At 41.5% G+C, this 14,738-nt stretch overlaps 1 protein-coding gene across 3 annotated transcripts in view; it reads left to right on the forward strand.

Annotated features, from left to right (window-relative positions):
• LOC139281048 (myosin-11-like) overlaps window positions 1-14,738 on the forward strand; it is a 163,674-nt gene that overhangs the window by 19,252 nt on the left and 129,684 nt on the right. For all 3 annotated transcript variants that reach the window (XM_070900939.1, XM_070900940.1, XM_070900941.1), the window contains exon 3: window positions 3,852-4,008. In XM_070900939.1, coding sequence (XP_070757040.1) covers window positions 3,852-4,008 — 157 coding nt within the window. The remainder of the gene's footprint in view (window positions 1-3,851; window positions 4,009-14,738) is intronic.

Here is a 14,738-nt window from a genome sequence, read left to right on the forward strand (position 1 = left end):
CCAACATTTGCGATCAGTACTTTGTCAGCAACCACTCTGATGAAGCCAATGTTGACCCTCAATGAGACTCATCAGACTGCCCCTGCTCTCTGTCCAGAGTGTGGTTGGATGCTGCTTTCCTTTTGCCATAATCTGCTCTATTGGAGCTGCTTTTATTGGCCAGTTTGCTTTCTTCTGCTGGCTTGGAGTAGTTATTCTGATTGGTCAAACTAATTATGATGACCGCTCCCCCTCCATACAATGTTGCTTGCTGGTGTTTCCATGGTGCTGAAGACTGGTGTTTCACCCATGTTAGTAGATAACCAATAACCAGTAACCGAGGAAGTAAAGCACACACAGCAATCAAAAAACACTTGCACACTCTGCTTTTCATCTCACCATTTTACCAACACATGCACAAAGGTTAATGTAGAAATGCATATTCTGTACTATTGAATTTGATTCTGCCACCCTTTCAGCAATGCATTCTGCTGAGAAAGGAAAATTCTCATCTCCAACCTGGCTTTTTTCCAATTATGTTAAATTTGTGTCCTCTGGTTACTGACCCTCCTGCTAGTGGAAACAGCCTCTCCCTATCTTTATCAAAACTCCTCCATAATTTTGAGCAGCTTTATTAAATATCTCCTTCACCACCTTTTTTTGTTTTGAAGAGAACAACCCCAGTTTCTCTAGTCTCCACGTAAATGAATTCCCTCATTCCTGGTACCATTCTGGTAAATCTCTGCACCCTCTCCAAGGCCTTATCATGCTGTCTAAAGTGGGACGCCCAGAATTGGACACAATACTTTAGCTGATTTGCATTCTATTTTTACAACAAGAATATAATGTTGCAAATATGGAAATTTTTGTTTCAATGGGGATTATCAGAAGCACATAGGATGCTCCTAGTACTTCCCATTATACACCTGTCACCAAACACAAATGGAAACAATCTTAAAAAGCTCCTTAGCAAGCTCGAAGTCCTGCATTCATGAAGATGAAACATAAGCAGTCCATCAATGCTCACTATATATTCGGCAGTACAATCTTATGCACACCCACTGCAATCACTAATAATAATTCCTGGGACCTCATGCCATCATTTACCTCCAGATCTTACTATTGTACTTGAGTGAATCTGAACTATTCGATCCATGTCATCATATCAGGAATGTTAAGTTTTCCATCAGACAATTTAAGAACAAACATCCCTTTTTTGTTCTCCCACAAAAGGTCACAGTAAATCACATGATTATATCAGAATTGGATGATATCACAGTTTGAGACTTGTATATTAATCCACACATCATGGTACAATTAAAATTGTGTTTGAAAGACTCATCAGGAATCTGCTAACTTTAAAATTGTCAACTGGATATTGTGCCATCGTTGTGCAGACTTCATAGTGATCGGCTTCAGAAAGTGCTGATTAGTAAGGCCCTCATGGTTCAACTGTTAATAAATTTAGTGATGTTGAAGTCAGTGAGACTCTAATTAGTTGTGATAATGGCTGTCTAAGTTGTCTGAATGTTTGGGTTTTTTGGTTCATTATTGATGTAAGATTTTGTAAAAATTCTTGAGGTATCTGATATGCATTTCAGGCACAGGTCGTCAAGATGTGAAATGTTGATCTGAGCACATGGTCTGGGTTAAAGCAGTATGGAATGCTGTGCAAGTACATGTTAATATTGAATTGTGCAATTTATTGAAGGTGTCTGAAATTGTTAATAGTGCGTTGATGTTTCTGGGATTACAGATGCCAACAAACTTAAAGCTTTGTAAACGGTTCAACTTTAATTGTTGCAGTTTAGTTTTGAGAAATGATCATACAATAGTTGCAGGAAGTTCCTGTTTCAAACAGCTGGATTAATAAAAACAAACTAAACCTAGGAATCTTGGAAATATATTTAATTCAAATTTACTAATGCAAAATAGACAAGTCACATTTGTATTCTGTTTAATTTGACTCATTTATTCAGTAATTCTACAATTTCTGGAGAACATATTTTGTACTTTATACAACCATCTATATAACGAGTATATGTGGAATCTACCACAGGTAAATGTAAACCTGACTCACTTGATGTCCACTTGCAGCAGGGATTGCTGAATGGTAAACCAGTAATCTGAACCCTGGCCACTTTTTTTCCTTCATTAGCTTAGGATGCTGAGACTGTTTCAAACCCCTCCAAGGTCATCCCAACTGAGTTCAGCAAACTAAACACCAACCAAGGACTAGAACATAGGACTTTCCTGATCTATGTTGCCAGTACACTAAATGCTGCTCGCATTGATGGGAGAATGGCTTGGAAGTATTACTAAGCCCAGCAGTTTGAGGGAATAGAATTAACATTAGTACTTGGAGCCAGTAACCCAAGTGCCTTCAGCAGCCATGTCATTTCCAGAATGCTAATTTGCCTTAGACGGTTAAGCATAATGGGGGACCAATTTCAAGTGACTGCTTCCATTGGGCAGGAGTAAGCCTACCATCCACCCAATGGGAGTGGTCAGTGGCCCAAACAATATTCATGTTCGGGCCTCATTAGCATTCTGTCAGTGAGCTGCTTGCACTTGAAGAGAAGCTTGCTGATTGGAGGGGTGAGAAATCCAGCAGTTTGAGAGCCCAGCCAGTGCAGGTTAAGGGGAAGGGTGTGGAAGAGGGGCCATCTTGGTTGGGGGGTGCTGGAAAGGGTAGAGCATAAGGAATAGGGAGCAATTTTGATGAAGAATTGGTCGTCTCCTGGCTCCACAATCATTTGAGACAGCTTGAGGTCAAGTACTTTTTTTTTTTTTTGCCTGTCATGGTCCCCTTTTTTTTAAAAAAAAACACTGATTCGACTCATCTATGCCAAGTACAAATGAGCAGAGCAAGTGCAGCACATGGCCTGCCCATTAGAACTTCAAAACTAAAATGTGGTCCCATTGATGTTGTCATAGGATGCTAATTTACATGAGTCCTGTTTATGGTGGCTACCTTGGGCCATGCATTTCATGACTCCAAGCAAAATGGTGGTGGAAAAACATTGGCAGGAACAAAGCAGCAAGTGCTGCCTTCATGATGATCCCTCCCCATTATAGCCCCAACAGGAGGGGGTGGGAAAAATGAAAATTGCCCCCAGTAACTTCTCAAAACCAGGTTTATATCATCCTCACTCACTGGTTATCATATTTGTTTTTTAAAATGCAAATCCGAAAGTGAGGAAAATGAGTGAATGAATATCCAAGTTAATCCTAATTCTCTACCCGTTGGTTTTTAAAAAGGATGTCTTGGCATGACTCATTCCTTAAGGATAACTGGGTTTAGTGACAAAGGGCAGATAATAAACCTTGTTCGTAACAAAGGCAAGTGTGAAATTGCCATCTGCATTTGCTGCAGTTTTGCAAGTTCTATAAATATTCCATGTCATTTTATATTTTTTAACATTTGAGCATTGGAAAATAAAAAATAATTGCTTTTCCAGGTTGAAATAATATAAAAGGCTATTCCAGGTTTCAAAGAGAATTATGTGGAGAATAACCGATGACTAGGAGCATGTTGGGGAATTTAGAAGTTTAGGAATTTAATGTTACATGCTAAATAATTTCCAGTCATTTGATTTTGAAGTTGAGTATTTACAATTCTGTCATTTTGAGCTTCCCTCTTCTTTGTCTTTACTGGCATAATTTTAGCATTCTATCTTGGGTGTGACAAAGAATTTTAGTTTTAAAGTAAACGATCAAAGGGGTTATACTAAGCAAGATTAGTTTTCAGTTGAGTGTCTCTCAGAAAAATGAAGCTCTGTTTTACTGAGTTGTAAAATTCCTGAATCTATTTATTGACCATTAATAACCTGATTTTGGAATCTCTGACTACAACATATATTTATTTTCAGACATACTCTGGTCTTTTCTGTGTTGTCGTAAACCCATACAAAATGTTGCCCATCTACTCCGAGAAGATTGTAGAAATGTACAAAGGGAAGAAGCGACACGAGATGCCACCACACATCTATGCCATTGCAGACACCGCATACAGGAGCATGCTGCAAGGTAAGAAAGCAACGCTAACCTACCAATGTTTTTTTGCCAATGAGCCTGGTGATCGCATAATACCAGAAAGTTTTGTGACTTGCCCTGAAACAAAGGCTTCTGACTAGTTTGGATGCAGACACTTGCTGCTCCTTTACAAATATTCAGCAGATTCAAACAAAGCAGTAGAATTGTAATAGTGTGGAATTAGATTTTAATATTACAGGTCCTTGGAATTGTTCAAATTAATTCCAAAAAAAACTATAAAACGAAACCACAACTGGGGCAGACGATATGGATTGCTTTGTACACTACAGAAAATTGATTTTGCTACTTTTGATCTTGTATAATGAGTTTATTAAATTTCTCTTTATATCCTGCAATCATAGTACTATTGGGACAACATAGTACTGTGTGCATGCCTGTTGTGCATTACTGTTTAATGTAATTGTTCTATTTAAATTATAGAAAATAAGACAGCCTGGAATGATTACAGATTAAGGGCTCAATTTTTCCCAAAGCTTTTTTTGGTGTACTTGAAGAGTTACATCTGTGTTTTGGGGGCCCAAGTGCACCCAATAAAAAAAAAAATCTAAATTTCCCCATTTGATTTCTTGATTTTTGGTGCAGCCTAGTTTTGGAGGTGGAGACTTGATCTGCGCCAAAAGGATCAGGTTGCCACGGTAACCAGGGACACACATGTGGGCTGAGGCTGGAAAGTGACACTTGCCGCTCGGCTCGTAACCTGCACAAGCACCTTTTTAAAATACATTGCAACAACTTGCCTCCATTAAATTCAAGTCCCCTGCTCCCTCCCCCTGGTGACGATTCCTGGCTGACTGGCCTGCCAATCTGCTCCCCCACCCTTGGCCAAGCAGCCTCCTGGTCTGCTCCTATGCACTTATTCCAGGCTGAATGGCCTCCTCCCTCCCAGTACCTGCTCCTAACTATACCCGAAGGGCTTCTCCCCCACCCTCTCCTGCTGTCTGGGCATCTGCTGCACTTCCCTGTACCGATTTTCCTTATCTGCACCGATTTCCTTAACTCTCCAGAAGGTTTTTCTCGAGGCCACATACACTGGCCTAAAGAACTGGAGTAACTCTCAGCTGGCCAAATTTGCCTAAATGGCCAGAATTGGTGCAGGTGGCAGGTTATGCCCCCTTTGGCTGGAAAAAAAAAAGTACCCCAAAAAAATCGGAACTATGTTGCGTTGGTGCAAATTGATCGGGGAAATTGTTTTTTTAACTGGTGCCAAAAAAAGCAGCCTGCTCCCAAAAAAACACATCGCTGGGGAAAATTGAGCCCTATAATCTATACAAATGATTCAAAAAAATGCCATAAACCACGAGCAACATACAAGCATTATTATTATCTGAACTTCAGGATCAGATTGCAGCCTTAAAATCCATCTGTTATCTCATCATTTTTACATAGGACATTATGCATGCTGTTACTAACTGTTCCAAGATGCTTGAGAGGAATAGAAGGCATGGACATCAACCCTCTATGGGGAAAGTTGAGAAAGGAGATGTAGGGAAATTTAAGGAAGAATTTCATAGAGTCGTGCTCAGATGGCTGAAATCTGTGCCCCAGTAATGAAGTATGAGGCCATAGGAATTTGAAGATGAGGGCAAAGATTTTACACTTGGTTTGTTGGAGGACAAGGAATCCCAATCGAGCCAGGAGCATGCGGATGATGGATGAGCACGGTTGAATGGGGATGTAAGCAGCAGTGTTCTTGATGATTTGGAGGTTAGAGGTGATGAGGTGTGGTTAAGTGTTTCAGTAGCAGCCAGAATATGAAGGGGGCAGAGGTGGGCAATGTTGCAGATGTGAAGGTCTTAGTGATATTTAGGATATGGAGCTACATCATCAGCTCTGGGTCCAACTGAATCTGAAATCATGTTGCGCTTGGTTCAGCCTGAGCAGGCAGCCAGAAAGGGCAGTGGAGTCAGTGGCAAGGGTGGGGAAAACCATAGCTTCAGTCTTCCTAATGATCAAAGTCAGGCCCATTCATGACTTCATACCAAACTGGTAGCCTGCCAGCCAACTCTGAGGTGGTCGAGCAAAGAGGTGAGAGGCTGTTGTTTACATATGAAAACAGAACCCATGGCAATGGCCTTTTAAGGGTAATGTGTAGATGAAAAGGATGGGTCAATAGGCAAGAGGTGCCCATGCATAGATGAGATGAGAAGCCATTTTGGGAAATGTGCTGGCTGCATTGGGGCAGGCAAGAGTAGAACCATGCAAGGGCAGTCCCATGGAACTGAACTATAGAGGTATTGGAGTAGGATCTCATGGTTCAATGTGTTGAATGTGACAGAGGTTGAGAAAGATGAGAAGCAACAATGTGCCTGTTTTTTTTAAACTGGTGGCTTTGAGCAGTGAGATCTTGGGGGGCTGTGAACAGGATATAAATGGGACGAAAGCAATTTAACCAGAAAATATGGGAAAGGTGAACAATGCAATCACTCTTCAGGACCTTTTTTTTTTTTTAAAGAGAGGAAAGGGAGATTGAGTGGCATTTGGGGAAGATTGAGTGAAGGGTAGACTTTTGAGGTAAGTGCTCGTGATGTGTTTTTGAGAGGGATAATGGATTAACAAAGGGAGCCATTAACAATGTTGCCCAACAGAGGCCAGGAAAGGAAATCGAGTGGTCAAGAGTTGGTATGATGCAATCAAGAGGTAGGAGGTGGGTTTTATGGAAGAGATGAGCTTGGAGAGGAAAAATCATAGATGGGAGAAAAGCTGTAGTGAGGGGTATGATTTTAAGGACGAGTGTGATCAGGACAGAAGAGAGGAGTTTGAAGATGAGGTAGATCGGTGGAAGTTCTCAATCTTTGAGATGGAGGGGTCCATGACTTCCCTGCAGTCAATGTTGAGGTGAAGATGCAGGGTGTGGGGGAAGGAGGTTTGAGGAGGCAGCTGTGATTTATGTTTATGGCTATCATGTTTACATTTTGAGTTTAATTCAGTTGAGTGGGTTTGTACACTAGTAGTAACCATGCATGCTGTCATACATATTATACATAACAATTCATCACAACCAGTCTGTATTAAGCAAATAGTCGTCCTCCCATTTACCCACCTTGTTCCCATATCTCCAACCACTTTTCCTTCATTCAATCTCATGTATTTAGTGCATAATATATATTGCATATGTGTTCTTTAGAGACATCAAATCAACAAACATCATGAATACTTGGATAAACATCATGAAAGATAACCACCAATTTAGAGCAATAAACTGGAACCATTTCTTGTTGGTGGGTGAAGCCACAAACAGCCCATTTTATGTTTAATGAATAAATAGCTAACTGGTATCTTTCATGGGTGAAACCATAATTTTAAACAGATGCTGTAAATGATTACTAAATTCCAGCGTTTCAGTTAAACAAAATTATGTAGTTATGTTTGGAAAACTAAGTTACTTTAGGCATGTTTCACAGCGTTAGTAGATGGAGTTGTTCTATATTAAATCAGCTATGATTTATTTAAGGAAACCATACATCCAATAAAAATTGCACATGTCTTTTTTTTAAAAAGAGTTTTGTAGTTATGTATAATGTAACTTTTTGGTCCCAGGGCAGTAATAGTGATCTTGCTTTACTTGGATACAATGACATATTTAAGTTTACATTTTTTTGTAATGTTGGAAGGCAAAGGGTAACTAGTATGACCCTGGGATACTACTCTTTCATCACTGAAACCTGAGCTCAAATCCAGCCCATATGGAAGGGATTTAAGTGCTCTTTTTCTAGATCATGGGTAAAATAAATTTGGGAAGTCCAAGTCCAATTCCAATCTAATCAAGTACAAATGAGATGTGAGTGGTAAAATAAAACGGGCAGCATTGCATTTCTGTAGTATTGTGCTGTGTCACAGCCTGCTAGGATATGGTTTTGGCTAAAGTGTGATAATACTGTGGATCTTCACAGTGAATTCTCCATCTCAGCTGAGATAAAGGTTGGAGAGTTTTCCCAAGGCAGCAACACTGAAGGGCCTCATTCGGGGGTATTCTCAGGCAGTTCTGTAGACCAGAAGGAGGTCACTTTGACTGAGCACTGCTTGATGTGTGATGGAATCACATGGCTGGACAAAATGGAGAAAAGGAATAGCAAGATGTGAAAAAATAAAAACATGAGTAAGTAGGAGGGAGGTAAGATAGTAGATTGACTGAATCTGATAGAAAAATGAGAAAGCTGAAGTGGAAAAATAAACATTAAAAAAATAAATCAAATTTGAAATAAAGGATGTGAAGAATGAAAGGAAAAACAAATAGTTTGAGGACTAGAAATAGGGTTAGTGCATTATTCCTTCACTCTGGCACCTGCGATTTAAATTCAACTCTAATTTGTTGGGATAGAAAACTTCCCTCCCTCTCTGGTGTAAGAGCCCTATGTGAATTAAATGTGGTCCGTATCATCCCAGTCCCTAGTGTGCTGTGAATCCAAGCCCAACAGTGCCCTAACTTTGTATTATCTGTCAGTAAATTAACAATAGAGGGCATAAGGGTGGCAGGTATGTGAAATAGTGCGGCGGAGATACTGGCTACAAATGAGCTTAAGATACGCTATTGGGGCAGAGTACAGGGAGTGTTAGTCTTCTTTGGATCCACACCACTCCATACTTGAACTGTGAATGCTTGATGCTGACATTGGGTTCAGAAATTAGTGTTCCATTTCCCAGCTCTAACATTCTGGGTTAGAAACTGGCCCTTTATTGCGCACATTTTAAAACCGATGCAATGAGGGCCAATTTCAGACACTAATATAGTGTACTGCTGATATTGGGTTGGGCCAATTTATAGGTGTCCCATGTGGCTACCTAACAGTCATTGGGCCCCTTCCGTATGTTTGTTTCGTTCTCCCTCCCTTCCGGGACTTGCCTGAAGGCTGCTGCTAGTGAGGAAAGTGCCTGGAAATTGATCCAGTGGCGATGGGCAAGCTGCCTCTGGAGGTGTGATAAGTGCCAAGATATTGAAATGAGCCGAGGACCTCTTGGTTGGGGCATGCTCTCTGTCTGCCTGCTGTCGGATATGAGCCTGAAAACTGGCAGTTATCAATTGTTACACCTGTATTTATCCCTCAACCACCATAACAAAAGCAGATTATCTGGTCATTATCACATTGCTGCTTGTGGGTGTTTTCTGTGTGCAAGTTGGCTGCTGCATTTCCCACATTACAACAGTGACGACATTTCAAAAGTACTTCATTTGGCTGTGAAGTGCTTTGAGATGTCTGGTGGTTGTGAAAGATGCTATATAAATGCAAGTCTCTTTTAATCTTGGCTACAAAAAAGACAATCAGTCTGAAATGAGGTATAAAGCAAATAATTTTAATCCTTAAAAAGCGCACAAAGATTTCATGAGAAAGTAATAGAAAGAAACACGTGACTGGGTTTCCAATGATACTATGGTTTGTCAGTAACGAATGTCTGACTTTGGAAATTTGTCAGTTTGAGAAGTATATGGTAGTGCAGTAAGTAATGTTGCTAACTCTCCAGGATTGGCCTGGAATCTCCAGGAATTGGAAGATTAATCTCAGGCTGCTGCGAGCAACCAGGAGCAAAATCGTAGAGGCATTAAAAATAATTGTTTAATTTCTTTTGTGGTCAAGGGTAGGAGGAGGCTCATGTGGGGCATGGACCTGTTGGGCTAAATGGCCTGTTTCTGTGCTGCCAATATTATGTAAGACTATGCAAGATTAATAAATGAGATTGACGTGGGAAGGCAGTGTGCTGAGTGGACCACCAACAGTGGGGGCTGGGCTGTTGGAGGCAGGAGGTTCTGTGATGAAACCTCTAGGAATACATTCATCCAGATTGAGTAACCCTAGTGGTAAGGGAATTGCTCTTGAGTTTGGTCGAAATTCATTTCTAGGACCATGTGAGAAGCTATGCAGCACATTACATTGGCAATGCAATGAGTGGGATGTATTCTGTTTACAAGCCATTTGTCTAATTGAGTGTTTAATGAATCCCATAAAAAGGCAATTGTCAGAAATAAGTTGCCAAGTTTAGAACAGAGTCCTGATGCCAAAACTTGCCATAGCTAAGCTGTGCTGCTGGCATTGGCTAATCATAAAATGGTCACAGCTCAGAAGGAGGCCATTCAGCCTGTTGAACCTGTGCCAGCGCTCTCCAAGAGCACTTCAGCTAATCCAACCCTGCTGCCCTTTTCCCTGTAGCTCTGCAATTTTTTTTCCTTCAGCTACCTATCCAATTCCCTTTTTGGAAGCCATTGAATCTGCCTCCACCACCCTTTCAGGCAGTGCTTTCCAGATCATCGTTAACTCCATTTATTTAAAAAAACATTTTTCTTTGTTACCTTTCATTCTTCACCTTAAATCTATGTCCTCTGGTTCTTGACCTTTCTGCCAATGGGAAGAGTTTCTCTCTCTCTACTGTGTCTAGACTTCTTGATTTTGAACACCTTTATCAAATCTCCTCTCAATCTTCTCTGCTCTAAGGAGAACGACCCCAGCTTCTCCAGTCTATCCATGTAACTGAAGTGCTTCATCCCTGGAACCATTCTTGTAAATCTTTTCTGCACCCTCTAAGGCCTTTACATACTTTCTAATGTGCAATGTCCAGAATTGGAAACACTACTCCAGTTGAGGCTGAACCAGTGTCTTCTAAAGGTTCATCATAACTTCCTTGCTTTTGTACACTCTGCCCCTCCTTTTTAAAGCCCAGGATCCTGTGTTAAGTTTTCTCCACCTGTCCTGCCATCTTCAATGATTTGTGCACATATACCCCTAGGTCTCTGTTCCTGCACCCACTTTAGAATTGTACCTTTTAGTTTATATTGTCTTTCCTTGTTCTACCTACCAAAATGAATGGTTAAGATATTAGCTGCATTGATACAGCAACCCTATTACTACTTTCTGAATGTTTTTTAATAAGGCTTCCAATCACCATCTATCAATTCCTAGAAAGACTTGCATTTATATAGCACTTTTCACGACCACTGGATGTCTCAAAGTGTTAATGAGGTACTTTTGGAGTGTAGTCATTGTTGTAATGTGGGAAACATGGTTGCCAACTGTCTCAAACAGCAATGTGATGACCATATAAATCAATTTTTGTGATGTTGATTTGAGGGATGAATATTGGCCAGAACACCAGGGATAACTCCCCTGCTCTTTGAAATAGTGCCATGGGATCGTTTACATCCACCTGAAGGCAGATGGGGCCTCAGTTTAACGTCTTCTCTGAAAGACGGCACCTCCGACAGTGCAGCACACCCTCAGCACTGCACGAGTGTCAGCTGAAATTTATGTTCAAGTTCCTGGAGTGGGACTGGAACCCACAACCTTCTGGCTCAGGTGAGTGTGCCACCCACTGAGCCACAGCTGAAATGTAGAATTTTTTTTCAAATTTAGGTCTTTGTACAATAAGCATTCTCAACACCAGCAACAATATGCTGTGCCAGTGATGATAATCCCCTGTCAAGTTCTTATCGTGAATTTTGCGTGACTTGCTGTTTTTTTTAAGACACACATGGCGATCAGAGTTGCTGACTTTAGCTATAAATAATCTTCCACGCTGAGTGGAAAACCTTCCTGCCAGATTAAGCCACAAAATCAACAGAGGAAGAGGTGCAAACACTAGATTAGTCAGACTATCAGCCCAAGTACTAGCACTTGCCTGAAAAGCTGTCAACAAGGTTGCTGGAGATATTGGAGCCTGTTAGCACCAACTCATGATGGGATGAACTTTGCTGTTGGATGGCCCAGTTTGAACAGAGCTACTGGGTCTGATTTTCATTTAAGTGTAATATTAGTACACAATGAAATAGAATAGAATCATAGAAGTTTACAGCACCAAAAGAAGCCATTTCGGCCCATCGTGTCCATGCCGGCCAACAAGAGGCTATCCAGCCTAATCCCACTCTTCAGCTCTAGGTCCGTAGCCCTGCAGGTTACGGCACTTCAAGTACACATCCAAGTACTTTTTAAATGTGGTGAGGGTTTCTGCCTCTACCACTCTTTCAGGCAGTGAGTTCCAGAACCTCCACAACTCTGAAGACATTTCCCCTCAAATACCCTCTAAACCTTCGACCAATTACTTTAAATTTATGCCCCCTGGTTGTTGACCCCTCGAAGGGAAATAGACCCTTTCTATTTACTATATCGAGGCCCCTCATAATTTTATAGACCTCCCATGAGGTCTTCTGTTCCAAGGAAAACAAACCCAGCTGATCCAATCTGTCCTCGTAGCTTAGATTCTCCACTCCCAGCAATGTCCTCATAAATCTCCTCCTGCACCTTTTCCAGTGCAATCATGTCCTTCCTATAATGCAGTAGAACTGCACACAGTACTCCAGCTGTGGCCTAAGCAGTGTACAGTTCAAGCATAACCCTCCTGCTCTTGTATTCTATGCCTCGGCTAATAAAGGAAAGCATTCTGTATGCCTTCTTAACCACCACCTCTACCTGGCCTACTTTTAGGGATCTGTGCACATGCACTCCAAGATTCCTTTGTTCCTCTACACTTGGTAGCCTACCATGTAATGTGTATTCCCTTTCCTTGTTGGCCTTTCCCAAATGCATTAGCTCACACTTCTCTGGATGAAATTCCATTAGCCACTGTTCTGCCCAACTGACCAGTTGATATCTTCCTGCAGACCACAGCTTTCTTCATTAAAATCAGTTGTGTGGTTGATAGTATCATCTGCAAACTTCTTAATCATACCCCCTATATTCAAGTCTAGATCATTGATGTATGCCACAAAAAGCAAGGGACCCAGCACTGAGCCCTGCAGAACCCCATTGGATATGTCCTTCCAGTCACAAACACCCATCAGCCATTACCCTTTGCTTCTTGCCTCTGAACAAATTTTGGATCCAACTTGCCACTTTGCTCTGGATCCTATGAGCTTTTACTTTCATGACCAGTCTGCCATGTGGGACCTTAGCAAAAGCTTTGTTAAAATCCATATACACTACAGCATTCGCTTTGCCTTCATCGACCCTCCTGGTTACCTCCTCGCAAAGTTCAATCAAGTTAGTCAGATGCAACCTTCCCTTTAACAAATCTCTGCTGACTGTCCTTGATTGATCTGTGTCTTTCTAAGTGAAGATTAATCCTGTCCTTCAGGATTTTTTCCAATAATGTTTCCACCACTGAGGTTAGGCGAACAGGCCTGTAATTACTTGGTCTATCCCTTTCTCTCTTAAACAAAGGTACCACATTAGCAGTCCTCTGGCGCCACACCTGAAGCCAGAGAACATTGAAAAATGATCATCAAAGCCTCTGCTATTTCGTCTTTTGCTTCACTTAACGGCCTGGGATACATTTCATCCAGGCCTGGGGACTTATCCACTTTCAAAGCTGCAAAACTCTGTCTCTCTCCTCCTCCTCAATAGCAGTATCTGCATTGCCCCTTTCCTTTGTGAAAACAGATGCAAAGTATTCATTCAGAACCATGCCCACATTTTCTTCCTCCACACACCGATTACCCTCATGGTCTCTAATAGGCCCTACCCTATCCTTAGTTATCCTCTTGCTCTTCATATATTTATAAAACATCTTTGGGTTGTCCTTGATTTTTATTTGCCAAGAATTTTTCATGCTCTTTGCTTTCCGAATATCTTTTTAATTTCATCCGTGGACTTTCGCTGATGCTCAATAAATTCTGCAGAATCTATTAAGTAAACAGGTAAGGGTAGCGGCAGTAGAGAACAATAGCCATTTATCCCCTCGAGCCTGCTCTGCCATTCAATATGATCATGACTGACCTGATCTTGGCCTCCACTTCCCTGCCTGTTTACCCCATAGCTCTCAACTCCCTTATCGTTCAAAAATCTGTGTATCCGCCTTTGAATATATTCAATGACCCAGCCTCCAAAGCGCTCTCTGGTAGAGAATTTCAAAGATTCATGACCCTCAGAAGAAATTCCTCCTAATCTCTAAATGGGCAATGCCTAATGCCCCCCTAGTTCTAGATTTCCCCCACAAGGGGACACATCCTCTCAGCATCTACCCTGTCAAGCCCTCTCAGAATCTCGTATGTTTAATAAGATCACTTCTCATTCATTTAAACTCCAATGAGTATAGGTCCAACCTGCTCAACCTTTCTTAAGACAACCCCTTCATCTCAGGAATCAACCTCATGAACCTTTTTTTTTTGAGCAATGAGCATTTGCAACACCAGTGACCATATGCTGTGCCAGTGAATCCAAAAATGTTCTCTAGGTCAGGAACATTACAATAATGCAAAAGGAACCACTCCACCCTGTGCAGACATGAATATTTTTTGTTCATAAGAATCAATTTTACCACTCATCATAGGCAGTCCCTTGGAATCGAAAGACTTGCTTCCACTCTTTAAAAATGAGTCCTTAGGTGGCTGAACAGTCCAATACGAGAACTACAGTCCCTGTCAAAGGTGAGACAGATAATCGTTGATGAAAAGGGTGGGTGGGACTGGTTTGCCGTACGCTCTTTCCACTGCCTGCACTTGATTTCTCCATGCTCTTGGCGATGGGACTTGGTGCTTAGCGCCCTCCCGGATGCAATTCCTCCACTACCTGCTTGGCAGAAACCGGATGGATGGGTGGTTAAAATGCCCCAGGTTACATACCTGCCCTGGAACCACTCGATCCTGCCGTCTGCGATTTTGACTCTGGCTCTGGAGGGGCGGCTCTGACTGCTATTTTAATTCCAGCCTTCGTGGGAAGCTGTTGCGGAAATCAAGCAAGACGACCAAAGGGGTTCATTTTAAGGTAATTTTTTTTTAAACTTTC

Source organism: Pristiophorus japonicus, chromosome 15, assembly GCF_044704955.1.
Source record: "Pristiophorus japonicus isolate sPriJap1 chromosome 15, sPriJap1.hap1, whole genome shotgun sequence".
In the NCBI taxonomy this organism is placed as follows: domain Eukaryota; kingdom Metazoa; phylum Chordata; class Chondrichthyes; family Pristiophoridae; genus Pristiophorus; species Pristiophorus japonicus.